Source organism: Schistocerca piceifrons, chromosome 4 (assembly GCF_021461385.2).
Source record: "Schistocerca piceifrons isolate TAMUIC-IGC-003096 chromosome 4, iqSchPice1.1, whole genome shotgun sequence".
NCBI lineage: Eukaryota > Metazoa > Arthropoda > Insecta > Orthoptera > Acrididae > Schistocerca > Schistocerca piceifrons.
In genome coordinates, this window is record NC_060141.1 from 139,459,056 (window position 1) to 139,481,823 (window position 22,768).

Consider the following 22,768-nt stretch of genomic DNA (forward strand, 5'->3'; position numbering starts at 1 on the left):
GGAAAGCAGGAGTTGTTAAAGTATACCAATAGCTGCACACCAGAGCCTTTATTGACAGATACTTTTCCTATACAGCTCATCCATAAACAAGGCTCCCGTGCCATTTGCTCCTCTGATGCCAGTAAACCTTTTAACAAGCCACTAACCAGTATTCCTCTGATTACCCAGTATGATCCTGATTTTGAAAAGATCGACCTCATCGTCTAACAGGGCTTCGGCTACCTCATGTTGTGCCATGAAGGGATATCCTGTTCAAAATCCTACCCATATCCCCCAAAGTAGTGTTCTGCTTTCCACCCAACCTACTTTATATCCTTGTCCATTCTTATTCCAAACGTACTCCCAATCCCCCCCAAGAACCATGGACCTTGCCGTTGGTGGGGAGGCTTGCGTGCCCCAGCGATGCAGATAGCCGTACCGTAGGTGCAACCACAACGGAGGGGTATCTGTTGAGAGGCCAGACAAACGTGTGGTTCCTGAAGAGAGGCAGAAGCCTTTTCAGTGGTTGCAGGGGCAACAGTCTGGATGATTGACTGATCTGGCCTTGTAACACTAACCAAACCAGCCTTGCTGTGCTGGTACTGCGAACGGCTGAAAGCAAGGGGAAACTACGGCCGTAATTTTTCCCGAGGGCATGCAGCTTTACTGTATGATTAAATGATGATGGTGTCCTCTTGGGTAAAATATTCCGGAGGTAAAATAGTCCCCCATTCGGATCTCTGGGCGGGGACTACTCAGGAGGACGTTATCAGGAGAAAGAAAACTGGCGTTCTACGGATCGGAGTGTGGAATGTCAGATCCCTTAATCGGGCAGGTAGGTTAGAAAATTTAAAAAGGGAAATGGATAGGTTAAAGTTAGATACAGTGGGAATTAGAGAAGTTCGGTGGCAGCAGGAACAAGACTTCTGGTCAGGTGAATACAGGGTTATAAATACAAAATCAAATAGGGGTAATGCAGCAGTAGGTTTAATAATGAATAAAAAAATAGGAGTGCGGGTAAGCTACTGCAAACAGCATAATGAGCGCATTATTGTGGCCAAGATAGACACGAAGCCCATGCCTACTACAGTAGTAAAAGTTTATATGCCAACTAGCTCTGCAGATGATGAAGTAATTGAAGAAATGTATGATGAAATAAAAGAAATTATTCAAATAGTGAAGGGAGACGAAAATTTAATAGTCATGGGTGACTGGAATTCGGTAGTAGGAAAAGGGAGAGAAGGAAACGTAGTAGGTGAATATGGATTGGGGCTAAGAAATGAAAGAGGAAGCCGCCTGATAGAATTTTGCACAGAATACAACTTAATCATAGCTAACACTTAGTTCAAGAATCATAAAAGAAGGTTGTATACATGGAAGAACCCTGGAGATACTGACAGGTTTAAGGTAGATTACACAATGGTAAGACAGAGATTTAGGAACCAGGTTTTAAATTGTAAGACATCTCCAGGTGCAGATGTGGACTCTGATCACAATCTATTGGTTATGATCTGTAGATTAAAACTGGAGAAACTGCAAAAAGGTGGGAATTTAAGGAGATGGGACCTGGATAAACTGAAAGAACCAGAGGTTGTACAGAGTTTCAGGGAGAGCATAAGGGAACAATTAACAGGAATAGGGGATAGAAATACAGTAGAAGTGAAGTGAAGTAGTGAAGGCAGCAGAGGACCTAGTAGGTAAAAAGACAAGGGCTAGTAGAAATCCTTGGGTAACAGAAGAAATATTGAATTTAATTGATGAAAGGAGAAAATATAAAAATGCAGTAAATGAAGCAGGCAAAAAGGAATACAAACGTCTCAAAAACGAGATCGACAGGAAGTGCAAAATGGCTAAACAGGGATGGCTAGAGGACAAATGTAAGGATTTAGAGGCTTATCTCACTAGGGGTAAGATAGATACTGCCTACAGGAAAATTAAAGGGACCTTTGGAGAAAAGAGAACCACTTGTAGGAATATCAAGAGCTCAGATGGAAACCCAGTTCTAAGCAAAGAAGGGAAAGCAGAAAGGTGGAGGGAGTATATAGAGGGCCTATACAAGGGCGATGTACTTGAGGACAATATTATGGAAATGGAAGAGGATTTAGGTGAAGATGAAATGGGAGATAAGATACTGTGTGAAGTGTTTGACAGAGCACTGAAAGACCTGAGTCGAAACAAGGCCCAGGGAGTAGACAACATTCCATTAGAACTACTGATGGCCTTGGGAGAGCCAGTCCTGACAAAACTCTACCATCTGGTGAGCAAGATGTATGAGACAGGTGAAGTACCCTCAGACTTCAAGAAGAATAAAATAATTCCAATCCCAAAGAAAGCAGGTGCTGACAGATGTGAAAATTACCAAACTATCAGTTTAATAAGCCACGGTTGCAAAATACTGACGCATATTCTCTACAGACGAATGGTGGAAAAACTGGTATAAGCTGACCTTGAGGAAGATCAATATACAGGATTCCGTAGAAATGTTGGAACACATGAGGCAATACTGACCCTACGACTTACCTTAGAAGCTAGATTAAGGAAAGGCAAACCTACGTTTCTAGCATTTGTAGACCTAGAGAAAGCTTTTGACAATATTGACTGGAATACTCTCTTTCAAATCCTGAAGGTGGCAGGGGTAAAATACAGGGAGCGAAAAGCTATTTACAATTTGTACAGAAACCAGATGGCAGTTATAAGAGTCGAGGGGCATGAAAGGGAAGCAGTGGTTAGGAAGGTAGTGAGACTTGGTTGTAGCCTAGCCCCAATGTTATTCAATCTGTATATTGAGCAAGCAGTGAAGGAAACAAAAGAAAAATTCGGAGTAGATATTAAAATCCATGGAGAAGAAATAAGAACTTTGAGGTTCACCGATGACATTGTAATTCTGTCAGAGATAGCAAAGAACTTGGAAGAGCAGTTGAACGGAATGGACAGTGTCATGAAAGGAGGGTATAAGATGAACATCAACAAAAGCAAAACGAGGTTAACGGAATGTAGTCGAATTAAGTTGGGTGATGCTGAGGGAATTAGATTAGGAAATGAGACACTTAAAGTAGTAAAGGAGTTTTGCTATTTGGGGAGCAAAATAACTGATGATGGTCGAAGTAAAGAGGATATCAAATGTAGACTGGGAATGGCAAGGAAATCGTTTCTGAAGAAGAGAAATTTGTTAACATCGAGTATAGATTTAAGTGCCAGGAAGTTGTTTCTGAAAGTATTTGTATGGAGCATTGCCATGTATGGAAGTGAAACATGGACGATAACTAGTTTGGACAAGAAGAGAACAGAAGCTTTCGAAATGTGGTGCTACAGAAGATTGCTGAAGATGAGATGGGTAGATCATATAACTAATGAGGTATTGAATAGCATTGGGGAGAAGAGAAGTTTGAGGCACAACTTAACTAGAAGAAGGGATCGGTTGGTAGGACATGTTCTGAGGCATCAAGGGATTACCAATTTAGTATTGGAGGGCAGCGTGGAGGGTAAAAATCGTAGAGGGAGACCAAGAGATGAATACACTAAACAGATTCAGAAGGATGTAGGTTGCAGTAGGTACTGGGAGATGAAGAACCTTGCACAGGATAGAGTAGCATGGAGAGCTGCATCAAACCAGTCTCAGGACTGAAGACCACAACAACAACAACAACAACAACAACAATCCTACGTCCCGTGGGTCGTTCCCATTTGGTCAGTCCAGGTCCATGACCTGTCCCATACACACACCCACCACCTCCCACTGCACCCAGTCACAGGCATTTCCTACTCAATAAAAGGCAGAGCCATATGTGAAAGCAGCCATGTTATGTATCAGCTATGCCCCAGTTACTGTATAGCATTCTGTGTGGGCATGGCAAGTAATCAACTGTCTACTCGCATGAATGGCCACCACCAAACTACAAACTTGACCTCTCAATCGCCAAATATGCTGCATACCACAACACAAATAACTTCACTATGTGGGCCATTTGGATACTCCTTTGCAGCCCAAGTTTCTCTGAAATATGCAGATGGGAATTGTCTCTCCAATACATCCTGTGCTCTCACAATCTCTTGGGCCTAAACCTCCACTATCCTGCTGGAAAAAGAGCTTGTACCCGAAAGCTAGTGTGAATGAGGTTTTCTGTTGTGTGTTTCTGTGCTCCATGCATCGATCTGCTATAAATGACTGGTTGCTTTTCCCTTATTTTACGTATAACAAATGACTTGGTATGATAAGCACCAAAAAATTCAACATGCAGTTGCACATTACATTTCTTGTACTGCGTAAGTGGTAATGTAACATACTTTATTCCAACACATTGTGACCTTTTGAGTTGCTGTATCTTCACAATTAGTTGGTTCATTCCAGCAATCTGAAGCTTGTGTGGTGTGGTACTGGATTGTGGTGTTCATCCATATCCTCCTCAAGCACACCTGCACATTTTGTCTTGAAAATGTATATGAGAGATCATATTTGTATTTTTGTGGTAGAGTACCCGGGCATTGTGCACAATGATATCCAGTAATCAACTAAAAAGAGCCCAGTACCATTTCCTGTTATGGATATTTATCCTGTACTGATTCACATTTTGATATGTTTGACCACTTCCACCCATATGCTTGCTGTATTTTGTCGGATCGGAGGATTGAGGAAATTCAGTGTGTTTCCTTTACCAGACAGAGTATCTTTCAGTTACTGGATTTACACCATATGTATCTGATGGTGCCAAAATGATGAAAGTTATATTTATACAGCAACAGAACATTATTCTTTTGTATGGCAAAATGATTAGTTCTTCTTTCATCTTTCTCTATTTCCATCTTCTCCAGAAGGAGGCAATTTTGTGGAAAATTGTAGAAAAAGGCGTAAAAATGTAATAATTATTAAAGTGCTCTCATTAGTATTACTTTTGTGTAACACTGAAAATGTAGCATGTATCCCCATGATACAAATAATGTTGCATACATTTCAGTAAATGACATGTGATTGTTGGCTTATTAAGACACTATTTATTGTTTTTGCACATGAATGATAAAATATTTTAATTATTATGCTTACTCTAAATTCATGGATGTGATAAGAATGAGGCTGTAGAAAACATGTTTAAAATTAATTGCAAATTGTTTCCAGTAGTGGACTGCTTCTTGCAACTATTAACACAAAACTGAAAGAACAGCTGTTTGATGTTCAGCAGTCCTCGAATAAGCATAACAAGATTATAGAAGGTCATTGTCCAAAAAAAAATCAACAAAATTCCAGTCCTGTCATGTGTACCATTAATGTAACCATGGGTACTAAGGGGATAAAGTAGTAACGTTTTACCATGTGCAGCATATGCCATTTGTGAACAAGATATAAATCATCTATTTGTATGCTTTTCTCATGTCTGATGTACTCAAAGTTAATATATGTATTAATAGATGATACTATTTTTTTTTTTTTTTAAAAAAAAGAACCTATTATCTCCATCATCATGTAGTGAGGTTCCAACCTCAATTTATAAAGATAGTAACTTGTCAGTAGTAACAGATGACAGTAACTTATCATCTAGCAAATATGTTTATGATTAATTATTTCAATAACCTTGTAATTTTCAAATGTGGCTTTGTTTCATATTAAATAATGTAAGCTATTTTACTTTCTTAGTTGTAACTTGTTTTAAATTAACATCTGGTTCTATTAATTCTGTTTCTGATATTTTCTCTTTATCTGCTGGAAAATCCTGTACTGAACCAATAGTAACTATATTTTCATTTTTGTTCTGTATCATTTCTTCCACAAAATCTAAACAGGCATTTAAAACTGTGCATTTTTACCACCTATGTTAGATAGTCCTGTTTCCAATTGAGAAACCGTGTTACATAGCTGACAAAATCCATTATCTATTTGAGAAACACTTTCTTCCACTTTTTCAGTGTGTTATTCACTTCTGACAACACATCCATATGTCTTGTTTTGCACTTTTCCGTGAGCCAGGCCTTTGATCTTCTCTCAGTTAGTAATTAAAAAGGGTCATGGAAGTGGTGTTGATAGTTATTAGAAAGTTACTAATCATAAATGATATATCATTCTTTGAACTGTGTCATTAACAAGTCAGTGAAAATCATTGAACAAATTCAAAGTATAAATTGAAATTTACTCTCTACATCTACATCTTTATAATCTGTGAACCACTCCGAAGTGCGTGGCAGTTTATGTCCCACTGCTCCCATTCCGTTGACATATGAAACTATCAGTTGGAATTCACCTAATAAGGTCACTGTGTGGATTGAAATTAAATGCACTGTTAATGATTGCTATCTTATTTAAAGTAAACCCCTCGAGTTTTGATAAAGTGAAGTGCATTTGGAGTTCATATATGCCGTGTTTGCCACTCATGGGTAGAAGTGGCATCTGCTGTTCATTTGCAGATACTGCACGTGCTAGATCGCCACTGTAAGGTCACTGTTTCGACTGCAGACTGGTCCGCCGTGTGGAACTGCCGGCTTTAAACTGCCGCCGGTCAGGTCGAGCGTGCCCACTGCACTCTCTTTTGCTGTTGTCTCGAATTGTTCTCTTGGAGACTGAACTAAAAGCGTATCACACAAACTGTGCCCACAGAATCTCTGTATGTAGCTCTGACTGTCAGCTTTTTAATCTTCTTTGCCCAAGTTTACTCAAAATTAATTTAAATTTCCATAAAAACTTCTTTGCTTTTAATATTTACTGACAAATATTGTGTAACCTTCATTATTAGTGTTTGGTCTCGCTATTGAATTACTTGACTTGTTCTCTTTATTACTGAGAAAAATTCTCTCTTATATATTCTTTGAATCTAATAGTAATTATTTTAAAATTGTTCTAAGTACAAATTGTAAAGCATACGGTAACTTCTCGACGTATTAAATAAGCAGTTGTCAGACTTCCAGTTAATGTCGATTCTTCATCGGTGTAAATGTTATATACACTTAAGTCACACTACTTAACTACAATACTTCAGTACCGTGTTAAAGTAATCTGCCCATTCACTTTAGAGTAAAAACTTTTAGTCCAGTCTTCTAGTTTTATATATTAAATTCAAAGTAATCCCGAGGTCTCCAGTTCTCATTACGTTGTACAGTCGACGAGGCTCGATCGCTTCACTGGGAGTGTCATTTCAGAGACCGTATCACGAAAATGGCCGAAGCCGTCGACAGAACTCGAAAACTGACTGCAGAGAATATGAGGCAAGAATTGTGATAACTGGCAAAGTTATTAGTGTAAGCAAACTGACAATGTGTAGAACTGCTGAATAGGACCTTTATTACAAATCCTACAGATTGAAGGGTAAGACAAAACTCTCAGAGGCTGCTAGGGCAAAGTGAGTTAGTTGCTGCAGTTTGCTTCTGTGTATGTTGAAAAATGGTGCTGCAGGGTGAATCAGATTCATTTCTGTCAATAAGATTTATGGTAGGTACAACCAACAACCAGGGAAGTAACTGCTGCTATCCACAGGATGTCCCACCAGTCCTCACATTGTAAGTGTTGTGTCCACTGTGGGTCATGTGATTCACCCACATTTTTGAAATACAGTTAAGCCGTGGATGGAAACAGTGATGTATGAAATTGCATGTATTCTTCAACAAGACAATACACTGGCATAATTGAGCCATTTGTACAAAACAACAGTATGTCAGACAAGTTTGAAATCTATATGTAGGTTTATATCTACATACATCCTCCTCTTGCCACCGTATTGTGTGTGGCGGAGAGTACCCTATACCACATTACCTTTTCTGTCCCACTTGCAAATAGAGTGAGGGAAGAACAACAATCTGTATGCTTCCCTACGAGGCCTAATTTCTCTTATCTTCGTGGTCCGTGTCTTTGTCTGAAGAATTTTGACCTCGTAACGGCCCTCATTTAAATCTCCCGGATTACTATACGTGGAGCACAGTTGAAGGGTTGTGTAGAAAATCTCAACACTCCGACGTGACATCGTTAAGGACCACTACTAAGGTAGAATTTACTGTAATGAACTCGAGATACTTTATATTTTGCATACGTGAGGATGCCGTTATTCTGGTTAAAGAAAGATACGTTGAATGGTCTCTAATGATTTTTTGTAAATAAATTTTTAGTAATAATATTTTGTTTAAATGAAATGTTAAATTTGTCTAGATTCTGCTGCTGTACATTGTTTAGCACTCTCTTTTGCAATATTTTATGTATATTTCACTTTTCATCATCGTCATCATCCCGAACAGTTTCCGGCCCCAGGCCGGGTCTGTTTAGCACGTGAGCCTTGCCCTCTAGTCCTATTTTCCCGACATCTTTTTGTGTTTGTTTCGGTCCAGTCCTCACCTCTTTTTTCGACACACTCCTCCAGATATTTCAGCCGTCTATGCTCTGGTCTTCTTCCTGGTCATTTTCTTCGCATCTCCTTTTCGTGTATTTTCCTGGGAATATTCTTGTTTTCTGTTCTCTTCAAGTGCCCGTACAGTCTTAACCTTTATGTTTCTGTCCTGCTCTGCAAGGTTTCCTCTTTCACTATTTCCCTTGCCCTTTCATTCATCATCCTATACCGCCTTGTTACTGCTGTACTATTTCTGAGGAACTTCATTTCACACGCCTGTAATCTTCCGAGCACCCTAATACTTTGCAGGAATGCTTCTGCATGTCTGCCATGTTCACTGATCTCTTTCTAATTTCTTCCTTTTTCCTCTATCACACTCCCCAACTAGTTGACACTCTCCACATTCTCGAGTTGTTCACCTCCAATCCTTATTCCGCTAGTTGGCCTTTCTTTTTTTCTAATTGCAACAAGGATCTCTCATTTGTTTACATTAAATTTCATTCCATACTGCCTCACAGTTTCTTCCCAAGCATCCAGTTGTTCCTAAATCTCCTCCTCCCTGTTTCCCAAATCATCAAGTCATCTGCCACCTTAGTCATTATCTCATCCAAGACCACAATGAAGAGGAGAAATGACAAGGCACTGCCCTGTTTTACACCATTTGTTTGATGGAACGAATTCGTCCTTTCATTTCTCACCTTCATAGATTGCAGGCTTCCACTGTACATCTCCCAATCTGAACCTCTCTGTTTCCCCACTCTCTTCTTTCCTAGTTCTTCCCAGACCTTTATTCTACAAAAACTATCAAATACCTTTTCTATGCTGAGAGACACCATCACGAGGTCCTCCCCAAATTCATAGTGGTACTCTTGGAGTTGCCTCACTGCAAGTATGAGGTTAACAATTCACCTCCCAGGTCTGAAGCCTTTCTGTTACTCTCTCAGTTTGTCCCCAACCCTTGTTTGGACTCTGGTCTCAAAGATCTTTTCATGTACCATGACTCCTGTACCGTGACTCCTGTAGTTCCTAGAATCCTTCCTACTCACATTCTGGAATAGAGGGACAATTAGTGTCCTCTTCTAATCTTCTGGAGTCTTCTCATTCCACGCCACCCTCATCACATTATGCAGCCACTGTTTCCCAATTTCTACTGCCCCTTACCATTTCGACACTTACTTTGTCCATACATAGTGCCTTTCCACTTTTCATCTTGACCAAACCAATGCCAGTTCCACTTCTTTTCATTTTAGGTTCTTCCCTCCCAGAATTTAGTTCCACCTCCTTTACTCTATTATCCTCATCTCAAAGTCCATTTGGATTTAGCAGGCGCTCAGAGTACTCTTTCCACATTATCTTTAGCATCTCTTTGTTATTAAACTTGTTCCCATTTCCATCCATTATTGTTGGATCCTCTCTCAAACCTCTCCTCTTACTTATGACCATTGTGTATAGTACTTTCTTACTTCCTCTCCTGTCTTCCTCCAACATCTTTGTCCATTCTTCCATCCATTTCCTTTTCTCCTCAGCCACTATCTTATTTGGCTCTTTCTTCTTTTTCTCATACTCCTCTCTCGATAATTCAGTCCTTTCTTGGAACCACAGTCTGAAGGCCCTGTTCTTCCTTCCCACTACCTCCTTGATTCTTTCATTCCACCATGCCCTTCCTTTGATAACCTTTCCTTAAGAATCTTCTGGTATTGTTCCTTCACTTTCTTTACCTTCAGGTTCTATACTCTAATTTTCTTTTTTCTGGTTCTCTGCCCTTTTCCATTCCTTTGTGATTCTCATGCTCATCGCCTGTAGCCAGAGGTCACTATCCATTGCCTCAGGCGGTCACTATCCATTGCCTCTGGTGGTAGTACCTTTATATCTGTTACAGTCCTCTTCCTTTCCCAGTCATAGAGCATGTAATCACTAAATATTTATGCACTAGATTCCTACTGTAGCACATTACTTGTTGCTCTGTTTCGTCCGAAACCAGGAGTTATCTGACCAGTTCTCTTGCAGAATTCCTGCAATATCTTTGCTTCTTCATTTCCACTTCCCCATTCTTCTGCTCCTAATAAATGTTCAAACCCCCATCTTTCACTCCCTACATGTGCATTCAAGCCTCCCATGACCATGATCCTTTCACCATTAAAATGCTTTTGTATTTCTTCCTCGAAGTCCTCCTCCTCTCGAGATGTACAGCCCACTTGAGGGGCGTATACCTGAACCACCTCCGTACTTCTTTCCTATGTCATTATTCTCATCTACATTATCCTGTTGCTTATCCTCTGTACCTATTCTGTTATACCATCCCCCACAACAGCTCTCACTCCCTTTTGTCTTCTTTCTTCATTCCCAGTCCAGTACAATCTGTAATCTTTCCTCAGTTCCCTCCTGCCTTCTCCTTTCCATCTTATTTCTCTCAAACCTAAAATATATAGCTTTATCCTTTCCATTGCATCTGCTATCTCTTCTGCATTTCCTGTCAGTGTTCCAGTGTTCAGAGTTTCAGTTTGTAGTTAGTTTCCCGTGCTGGGTCACTGCCTTTTATATCCATTCTTTCTGAGGCTATTTCCCAGGTTGAAAGCTAATTGTTGATCCACTGTTGGCTACCTAGGCCCTTAACAGCTTTACCAGTGCCCCATTAACCACCACCTTTTAGATTTCCTACAGGACCTTCATAGGTACTGTACCGGTCTTGGGGCACTCAAAATCCCCACTGTACTTTACCCATGTAAGCCATCCCCTACATTGTGGTGTTGACCACCTCTCGTGACTTGCCTGAGTGCTTTGTCTTCTGAGAGGCATATTTTATTTCTACTTCACCTCAAACATCAGCAGATCAATTTTCAGTTTTGTGAAATAGTCAGTTTCTTCTGAAAATTGCTGTATCCATTATAAAACTTTATAATGCAAAAGACTATTACTGTACCACAGTTTATTATCATTACATATAATTTCAGTCACGATCAAACCAGTTTCAATACTATACTGTAGCTTTTGCGGAGAATGAAGACTAATATTTTCTTTATATCAAATTACGAAGATTGTCCACATAGAATGATGATTTCTATAATTTTATTGATATAATACAGAAGATAATATATCCTGAAGAAGAAGCTGTCATCATCTTCTGATTGTTGGCCGTTGGCTAAATGATCACATCTGACACTACAAAAGTCTGTCTCAAAATGCAAAAGATGCCAGTGTTGTCTTAACACCCATCAATACCACATGGAATAAAGAGAAATTCATTTTTATTAATGTAGTGAAACATAGATGTCAAGAACACATTATACTACTAAAATATAAAGATTTACATCTTTTTGCTCAGGCTGATTAGGTAGAATTGTCAGCAGGATGATCTTGTGACATTATGTATGAAACTTGACCCTTGTTTGGATTTCTAAAATGTTTTAAGCTCTTTCCCTTACCTGAGAAATCTGATCAGTGCTCAGGAGGGACTGCTAAATTAATCACTGAGGTTTCTTGCAGTGTTACACTTAAAATATGAGGGGTTCAGAGCACAAGTGGTGTAACTCCACCTACAATAGTTTTCAGTAAGAGGTGCATTCATTAAGAACAATTATTAATGCTAATAATTTATTTGTATTGATGAATACAGGATAATGTGCACTAAAATCTCTCTCAATATAGTATGACTTGTTAAACAAAAAAGAAAGGAGTTACTCAGTTTGTGCGCTGAACACTTTTATCCTTCATCCACTGTAGCCTCAAGTACATTGTGTGAATACAGGTTCATTGTTTGCCTCGTCTGAAATCTGATCACGGGAATCTGAACGTGGAGTAGACGCCTTCGTAGGCAAGTTCATGAAGAATGCATGATACACAGGAGGAATAAATTTTAGAAGATCTAAATGTGTGCTTACGAAAATCCACCTCATGAAATTCTTCACTCTGACGGAAACTTGATTTAAACATCATGGAAAATGGCATTGCCCTTTCAAATTGCATCCATCTGACTTGCTGCCAATTTAACAGATGCCCATCAGTAGCCCTTTTCCTGATCACTGTGCTGTCTAGTAGCTTCTTCGTTGACACACAGTCGTATTCATTATGCAAACAATTAAAGGCTTTATCTTTTTACTCCCTTGGATATTATCTACTCAATCACCAGCTGAGTAAATATATTGTTTTTTTTTGTGCCTGGCTAATTCAATCAGACCAAAGTCTGCATCATTAGGTAGGTAGCAATGGCCAGGTATCATAAATTTGTAGTTTATTACTTCCACTTTCATGTCTGGGTCCTGCATTGTTTTCATCAAGGAAACACACATGTTAATTACTGTTCTGCCATGTACATGAATCAGAATATGCAGTTCATGAATCAGTTACAGGGAACTCCTTTCCTATACACCTGTATAATCTCCCTTCATTTATTTCCACACCTGTATACTATTATTTCCTACCCTAAGAAGTACTGAGTTTGACTGAACAAGTCCCCGAATGTACACACTGTGTCTGGAGTAGTCTGCTAATTTCCAAAAATTTTTGAATATTTCTTTCCTCTTACTGCCTCAATTTTTGCATTACATTCCTTCCGGCAGTTATGCCTTGTCCTGAAATATCTTTTCTGGGATGTTCTTTCCACTATGAGATATATATGATTGTCCACTGTTCCTGTTATTCTCACGGATGTTCCATTTCCATTTGTTGGGAGTTCACGTCCTTTCATATCCCCTGCGCAGTATGATAAATAAAGTTACATCAAATACTGTAGTTGCATGCTACAATGCAGTTATTGTATGTTCATAGTATACACAATAAGTAATTGTTATAAACTGCACTTCTCTTCAGGTGTATGTATAATGGTAAAATGCAGCACCCTTCAATGGGTTAGGTTAGAAACAGTATCTTATTCATTTTGGCTACTGTAGAATATTATTAATTATTATTGGTGTGGCCTACCTGTCATAGCATCATTCATAGGAATATTTTCCTCGCTGTGTGGTGGATATTCTGAACAACACTCTAGAATATGGTCAGTACAAGAACCTTCACATTCCATCTTCTACTAATGCATGTGGACATATGTACATTGTGCTCTGAACAAAGGTGGGAAACAGTTAAAGCACTAACACAGTGCTGCACTCTATGCACAAATGGTGAAACCTCAGAGGTGTGTACTTATAGCTCTGAACTGTAGATGTCTCCCTGTTAATGAATATCTCTAAAACTCGTTTTCAACGAAAAGTGGAGTTACACCACTTGTGCTCTGAACCCCTCCTATGCAACTAGCAACAATGGCCAGTTTCTGGTGGCAGACTGTGTTATAACAATAGTGTAAGATAGATATTCATCACATATTTCCTTTCTAGGTGTATATAAAATGTTACACTGAGTGACAAGGATGGGAAGGAGATATAGTGCTCTAATAAGATGTTCATGGTATTTTTATCTTACATGTCTTCACTGAATTATGAACTATAATCTGTATGTCAATTCATTTCAGGCTGATACCACATTGTTTAAAAGTTGTTTTTATTTTTTTACTGAAAGTTTCAAATGATCAACAGGTGTGTGGTAAAGGATTCCTGACCCGTGTTGATCTTCGCATCCATGCAACAGTGCACACAGGTGAAAAGAGTTTCCAGTGTGAGTGGTGTGGGAAAGCATTTGCAAGGCGTGATGCACTTCGCTGCCATCGACGGTCACATACAGGTGAACGTCCATATACATGTGATGTCTGTGGACAGAGCTTTACACAGTTCTCTCCACTCACTATTCATAAACGTCTCCACACGGGTGAGCGACCATACGCTTGTGACATTTGCTCAAAAGGGTTTGTGTCTCGATCTACCATGATGGCTCATCGAAAGAAGTGCAGCAGTTAGTGTTTCTAATTTATGCATTTTGCCATGTCCTCTGAAAATTTTATTTAATTTTAGGAAGAGTGTATCTTCTGAGTTTTAATTATTTGTAGAAATTTTGTTTACATTGAAAAAATTTTAATCAGTGTTTATTTTTAAATTTACTGTAGAATTACCATTTATGTAGTTTACAAAATTTTTATTAGGCTCCTGAAATGGAAATTATTAACGTAATTGCAATTTTCTATGAAAATGTGCATTCTGGATGGATGTAAACTTTATTACACAAGGAAATAATAATAGTGACTTGTTTTTATATTGATTTGATGTGAATATTGCTTTGAAAATGTAACTTTTTTCTGCATAGTCGCAGTTATGGAATTTGTTTCAATATAATTTTCTTTGTAATTTCATTTTGTTATATGTCTTGTTGAAATGAAAAAGAGCAGTATAAATTGCACCAGTTCTTATAGAACCATTTTTTTGAGTATATGATGTAGTGCAATAAATTATGGAGTAATGCTTAATGTAAGCTCAGATCATTATCCTGAACATACATGCCATGAAGATACAGGAACTTTTGATTCTGGAACAAACAGGTAAGTTTTTTTTTGGGAATATGTGCCAAAACAAACTTTTTGGCTAATCTTGATTGGTGGTTAAGTGTTTAGAAACACACACACACACACACACACACACACACACACACACACACACACACACACACAAAATATGAAAGCTTTGAGGTTGAGTTCTTTTAATGAAAGCAATGTATTTACCATTTGTATTTTTAAAATTACATTTAACTTGACGGATTCTACTAAATACTGGAAGTTGGAAGTTCAGTGCCCTTCTTGGTACATAAAATCATGTTTCATCATCTAAATTGGTTTAGTCAACATTAGTAAGACCTCAGAATTATCAAGTGACTGGAAATCAGATGTTCTGTAATGAAGCTACATTTTTAACAGAGTAGTTTCTTGGCTCTATGTATCATTCATAACTACTGTTGTGTACAGGTATCTTCAGTATCCAAAGAACTGTGACTGAAGCCCGAACAAGAGAGAACTAACATGCATAGAGATTAAAAAATAGTGCTTTGATAATGGCTAGGCACTAGCCGAAATCTGGATTTGTGTAATAAAACGTGCAAAAAAAAAAAAAAAAAAAAAAAAAAAAAAGGTTATTTTTGTGCTCTATGATTTATAAATCAAGTAACAGTCTCTGAGTGCACCCACTTTCCTAGTGGAAGGTAACCTGATGAAATGAAAAAGTTAATGAATAGCTATGATAGGAAGGGGGAGGAGGAGGAGGAGGAGGAGGAGGAGAATAATAAAGAAAGAACAATTCATCATCTTTTGGGCACCCATCTGGAACAGTAACATTTCATCTTTCAGTATTTCGCCAGTTAACCATACAGCCACCTAAAGGCAAACTGGCAACTGAATTAAAACTTCTTGACACAGTGTGTGGAACAGTGTGAAGTAATATTAATTCAGTTACTGACTCACCTTTAAGATGGTTGTACATCTGACAACTGAAATATCAGGTGATGAAATACTGCTGTCACAATACAAGTCTGAAAAATGATTGGATATCCTATCCACTGGCAAAACTTTAGGAACCACAACAAAGCACATGTCTCACAACTTGTAGAGAATTTTTGACATCATAGCAAGACTACACACTGCTAATATTCCTGATCTGCGTTGTTAAGAAAGTGGTTTTAAACTGAGTATTATTGCTGAAGTTCTAGATTTGTTATTGTATTTTGCTAAAAGGTAAAACAAACGAAGTAGAACTTTTATATTTTACCAGGATAACACAGTAATAGTACTACAGGTGATACCGTTAATTAACTCTGCTTCAACAAATTTCTTGTCAGTGTTGTGTACATTATAAGGAAATATACCTGCATGTGTATTCACATATTAGGGACTTTCAAGAAGGAAAGAGCTGGAGGCTGGAAAATGAAGACCTCTGGAGCAGTTGTAATGCCATTCCCTGCTGCGATGTTCCACTTGTTTCATCGTGATATTGGGTGGAAAAGTAAAGTCTAAACAGGAGTTAAGACTTCCTGTTATTTAATTTTGCTCACCATATTAGTTCAGCACACTTAGAAACCTCTTCTGATGGAATTTTTTTTCTTAAAAAGCTGCACTTCAAATCCATGCAGGATATGGTGTCTGATGTGCAGTGAGCAGTTTTCATCCAAAGCACTGGCTAATTTCATTTGTTTGTTCAGAAGGGGTTGCCGACAAGTATGTTCCAGCTTTCGGCCAGTCAGCAATGACAGAATCAAGGTGCACGCCATGAAAACTTTCTCAAACGATTTTACAGAAAAAAGATTCATTTTTGCTTTACTTATAGCTTTATATGTCAGGTTCTTGGTGATGTGCCCATCATTTTATTTATGGCCGTAGTTATTGTAATATTTATGTGGAAGTAAGAAACTTCATGAAATTTGGAAAAGTTTACAATGAAAAATAGAGGTCACTATGATTTTGCATTTGGTGGACATTACATAATATGTTGTTGCATATGAAATTTAGCTAACATATTGAATTTTTCTTAAGACTTGGGTAGAGGTAAATATCTGTCACCAATCTCCAGAAAATTGATCTGATGTAGCCCATTCATTTGCTATAAAGCCAGATTGAAATATCCACAACATTCCTCATATTTCATAGACAGTTTTAGGTATCGAAATGAGACTTTGGCAAATGATAGCACACAAAGAGGAGACTATTTTGCCATACTGTTATTATGTAAAACTTCATTATCTACCGTGTTATTCCACTAACTACAGACTTATTTGATGAAAGAACGTAATTTTTAGGGCCCCTATAGATGGTGAAACGAGAAATGCCATGGGTTTTGGAACAACATAAGTGAAGACATTACATGTTTTTTGAACTAAGGATGTGTTTTTGCATAAGATACCGATCTTACTTTTCCTCAGTTCCTCGCTTAATAAACTTCATATACCACTGTTTCAGAATTCTGTCCCAAGTCTGTCTGCATGACATGTTAATGAGGTGAGGCTGTGTAAACTCCACTGTGTTTTGGCAAAAGAAGCAAATTTTAACCTGGCAACCAGTGATGTGTTGGTTTTACTCAAAATTCGTAATTTTTGTAGCTTCTCTGAAAGTTACAAATGGTTAACAAGCCAGGCAATCATAAATTGCTGCATTTTCAGCAGCATTATTTTTAGACACTAACCAAAGCATGGGTGACAGTAGATCTTTTTGAATTGTCACCAAGCAAGTGTGGACATGGAGGGCCCCCACTTAATATTTACAAAAAATGTGAGTGTAGGCTTCAGTTTAGAATGACACTTCCCCTCCAGCACTTGGCATTTCCCCTACAACACATGCCCATAATCCCCACCACTACTGCTCTCCCCACGCATGCCGTGCCATCTGCACACCTACCAGCCACAACATTCTGCATGGACTGTACTGCTGGAAGTTAAAAGTACAAATCTAACATCCAATTCTCGAAATAAATATGAAGCTTCTGATACACAATGTATCACATATTGTACCCTTGTTTGCAATCATTATACAACACAAAAGTGCATTATCATGTGGAACATCAGAATACATTTATATGGACTACCAGTCCCAAAATGGTCTGTCCTATTTAACAGATTTAAATTGAGTCCCTGTATATCAAGTTTTTCTCTTGCCCCTGCAACATTAAAGGCATTGTCACGGTCACTCTCCCTCTATCACATGCACCATATCTCCAAGTCAGGACCTGACGACACAGAATAAACTGCCCTGCTAGCAGGTCCCGTGAACATGGTATGCTGTTTATCATTATCCTGGCCTGCAGATATCCTGTGTTCATCCATCTCAAGACAGCGATCATCTGTAGTTGGTTTGGAAAATGCTTGTGCAACATATCACTTCATCAAAATGGTATGTTAAACTACAGATGCCGGCCCTTATGTGAATGATGACATCTCTATTGTGATACATTAAAAAACCAGTAAATATTCAAAGTTCAAAACTAATTTTAAGAAGCATTAATATCATTTCTCTCTTTGATGTAGAATCACAGCTGTAATTTGTATCTCATTTTCAATAAATATTTTTATTCATGTTTTTAACCCAGCAGTAGTCTGATCACATATTGCATCAAATTATAAGTGAGAAGCTGGAGATAGACACTAGTGTTTAACAACTGTCATTTTGTGAGTGCGTCTTCAAGGCATTAAGAATTCTCACAGCACCTTCACAATATATACATTTACTAATGTGGCATGACATAAATAATCACAGTTTCAAAAGAATAGTGATGTCTTCCACTCACTGGCAGTAATGACATCACTGCAAAACAAGTATTCACCCAAAAATGAAGCACACAAAATACTCAAAATGTAACAAAAATATTACAAAAATGAAAACTATTGGTGTTGTAAATTTCACGTGACTTATATATCTCAAATGAAGACCTCAATACCAGTAACCCATATAGAACTCAAAAACTCAACACAATTTTCACTTGAGCTACACAGCTCCAACAAAGCCCTTGATACCACGAACCAACACTTCTGAAACATGGTGTTGCAAATTTCACTTCACCCACATAGCTCAAACAAAGCCCTAGATACAACACTTTCACTTACTCTATCTAAACCAAAGCTTTCAGTACAGCAAACCAAACCATGTTCACATGACTAATATCAGAAATGTATCCTAAACAATGATGGCACATCAGTACCCATGATACCTACCAATAACATTCCAACAATTACCGAACACTAACAAGGAAATCCCGAAAATTCATGAAAACTTTCACCTCCACCAATTACAATATACACTTACAACTTAACCCATTGCAACAAGCAATGAGCTACTCATAAATATCTTATATCTTCTTCACCACAGAAAAAAAAGAAAAATATTAAATCTCTGACCACAAGAAACACACGTACTAATATTTCCAAACATAAAAATGAATCCATCAGTCAAAATATGCAAATTCAAAGTAACTCACCAGAAAGCCAGCACAAATTCTTTCAATACCAACATGAAACATTCAGTTCATGTTAAACTACTCAGAGAGCTGCCAAATACTACAACACACAATCTACAAACACAAAGACTCAAAAACATCATGTCTCACCATTACATGACAGGTCAAAGCAGGTGGGTGTAGCATCAGCACCTGCCCTTGTGTGAATAACCTCACTTTAGCCTCAGGCGATGAAGCAATGACTGCCAATTGATAAGAAAACAGGATTAAATTATCAAGAATGAAACTTAATTACTGTTGGAACATTTGTTCAGAGTTTTTCAAAGTATCCATGTAGACTATCATAATTGTCATTGAATGGTGCGGGGTTGAAAACTTCGCATCTGAATCTTTCTTGCACTGCCTCAGACCAATATTTGTTGAGGAAAGCTCATTCAAATTGGATCTAAGTGGTGCCACGTTCGGCCACTTCAGTTTCCCATAAAAGAACGTCACCTTGCGTCTATCCCACGACAAATCTGATTTTCTGTGCTTCCGTCCAGTTGCGTGGAAATACATGACGAAAAGCAGTGATAAATACTACGGGATCCATTCTTTTACCGTCGGTAGTGAATGTAGGAAATTGTCGATGTCTCAGCAAACCTTCATCTGCAAAAATAGTTGATAGACACGTGGTATTTCTGGTCGTGTTTACGGTGTTATTGTAGTTACCTGTATTTCCGGTTGGTAATTTCTCAGCTATCAGAGTTATGGGTATGTTTACATTTTGCACTCAACAACTGTCACAAAAAATGGAAAAAATTAGTTTAAAGTGTATTACAATAGCATTGTTAGAAATGTTGTGCTTGTACGATTTTTGGCCAGTCGGACCACCTCCCTTACATGTCAAATGTAGATGTAGGCAGCGGACTTCAAGGACACCAGTGCATGCCAAAAATAAGAAAATCGTCCTTACTTGGTTCCACTTCACTTGAATAAAAAATACTTAATACCGATGTCAAATCTTCTCATATTTTGAAACATATATGATACAAAACACTCGTTGCCCCATACTCTGAGCCGCACATCTTAACAGAAACTTCTACATACGAGAGAGTGAGAAACAAAATCCTGTCCAAGGAAAAATGAATTTTTTTTTTTTTTTTCATTTGTCCGCGCTTTACCGCACATTCATAGTTAATGTCTTTGCCAAGGCTTATGGTCAATCAGTGTTTCATTTTTTGTTTTTAATAAATTTTAACTTTATGATATCTTGGGGTTCTTTCACCATATACCTACACACATGCCAATCACAACAGTCTTTTATGTGTGTGTTCTGCCACAGCTTGGTGAGTAGATTTTTTATCTATCAAATTAGAAAATCATTCTTAGAGTCACAGTTTATATCACGTCTCATAAACTCGAAAAGTCAGGGATTAAACACCATTTTTTTTAGCATTATAAGGTCTATAAATTTTCATTCAGTAAAAACCACTGCCCTTCCTGATCTTCTCACGCATCTCAGTATAAATAAACTGGAGTCCTCAATTTCCAAAATAATTAATTCTTTTACACTTTTCTTTTTAGAAACCATAAAACAGTTTATTTCATTAACACTATACACAGATGAGTGCTACAAAAAGTATTTCAATGTAAAACTGCCATCAACAATGCGTCTTTCAGAGCATCTAACATTGACCACTGACATAGAAATGAAGTTAGAAGGATACATTTTCGTTTATGAAACCTAAGTTCATTGTTAAAAACATAAGCCACAGCATCTAAAGGAATCTTGTGGCATCTTCGCCCTGCACACAGCCATCGGCTCTCTGACGTCTGCGTCTGGCTACTACTTCAACATTCCAGTGTAGTTGGAAGATTCCTTCCGCTGCCACTTAGCTGCTGCACCGCATATGAAACTTAAGGAAGAACAAACACACACATTTGTAGGTTTCAAAACAGAAATTAACACAATTTATACAAACATTATGTGTGTTACACTGAATATGAATAAGTTCTGGTGGATTCTTGCCATATGTCGTTACTGTGATAACTGATACTATAAAAAGCCCTTTATCATCACATAGGCCACCCTCAGCTTGACGCCATATGGCAGTAGCTATTTTAATTCCTTACTAAATCTAATATTACTTACAGGATAACAATTTTCATTTCCTTTTTGGCAATGATGTCTTTATGTCAGATAGTGTTTAAGACAGTATAGTGTACACATATATAACATTACACGTCTTGAACCTTTTTTTTTTTTTTTCTCTACAGTTCAATCACAGGAAAACTATCATTTCAGCTTACATGACAATAGCTTTTAATCATTTCCTTTTATCTGACTTGTTGCGAATATTCTCAGTCTCATGCTGCTGGAACACATAGCTTTACATGCAAATAAAAATCATATATTTATCTACACACAGCAAGATGAACTTTTATTGCTCTTTTGTCTTTAAATTAAGCTAAAAATAAATCTATCATATGTTGTTTCATTGTCTGTAAGATAAGAAGGTTGCCCTTATCCATGTTAGAGTAATAATGTGTTGTACTAATTTTGGAGCACCTTGGTTTACGTCCCAGTGGAATTACCTTAAACTTTATACATATAATCACTTGTATCTAATTATGTTTTGCGCTTGGATGAATGTGTGTTCAAGGCTCAACATTCAGCTGTGAGACGCTAGCATATTTGCTAGCCATGTCTTCCCTCTTACTTGTCAGTTATGTATGACTATTTTCCTTTCAACTACAAGTTTATGATAATAGAGTTACCCGTTTAATTGACCTTTTTTTAAACATTTTCTAATGACATATATTAATTATTTACTAGTAATGACTAATTATACAGGCTGATTTTTTCACCATGTCCAAACTCTAGGGACTGATCGATTATAGAATATGGAACAAAAAAGGTCTAATGAACTTGAGTCTGGAAATGCACGGTTTCCATGCTATAGACCATTTATTCAATCATACATTGTTACAGAGACATGATCTTTCACATACTGTACCATGCAGACACAGTTACAATATGCATTTTTTCCTGCTAGAGTGGCACTGTCCATCTTACATCATGTCCTAGTACTCTCTCTTGCCATAGTAATTGGTAATGTTGTGTCTGATTCATTTCTCTTGCTGACTCATCTTGTAGTGGATGCAATATAGCATTGTAAACAATGGTTCAGTATTCGATTCCAGAGCTGGCCAGCAGGGTGTTTATTTACAGAAAGGCAAATGGAAATGGGCAGCGGGCAGCAAGGTTGTTTCGGTGAGCTACGCCCGCTGACAACAACCACAGCATTCAATATGTGCAACAGTGTTTTGCTGTTTGTCTGAGACAGGGTCTTTTCAGGAAGCAGGAATTCATGAAGGACATACCCGAAATGTTTGGACACCAGACTGGGAGGAAAATGTGAGTAACACTGTGGAAGGCGACCACCATGTCAGTACCATGCAGTTGCCCCATCATTACAGGGTAAGCCGATGCCATGTGGAACATCCTCCATGACAATTGCTACTGCCTTTTTCACTTACAGCATGTGGAAGGATTACTAGCGATGGACTTTCCACATCAGGAGCAGTTTTGTTACTGGATTCTTTTTTATTGTATTTATTTATCTATTTATTGTCATTCCAGTGATTACATTTGTGATATAGGATTTGTCAGGATATATTTTAACAACTATACAATATCTTTACAAA

General features: G+C 37.9%; 1 protein-coding gene across 2 annotated transcripts in view; it reads left to right on the forward strand.

Moving 5' to 3' along the window:
• LOC124795235 (zinc finger and SCAN domain-containing protein 2-like) overlaps positions 1-14,568 on the forward strand; it is a 193,932-nt gene extending 179,364 nt beyond the window's left edge. The window contains exon 7 of one of the 2 annotated variants that reach the window (XR_007016663.1): positions 13,799-13,914. Coding sequence is in view for 1 of the 2 variants with exons in the window: in XM_047259162.1 (XP_047115118.1) it covers positions 13,799-14,116 (318 nt within the window). In the remaining variant the exon portion in view is untranslated. Of the gene's footprint in view, positions 1-13,798 lie in introns of both variants that reach the window. The other variant, XM_047259162.1, reaches the window with a different exon arrangement.
• The last annotated feature ends 8,200 nt before the right edge of the window (positions 14,569-22,768 follow it).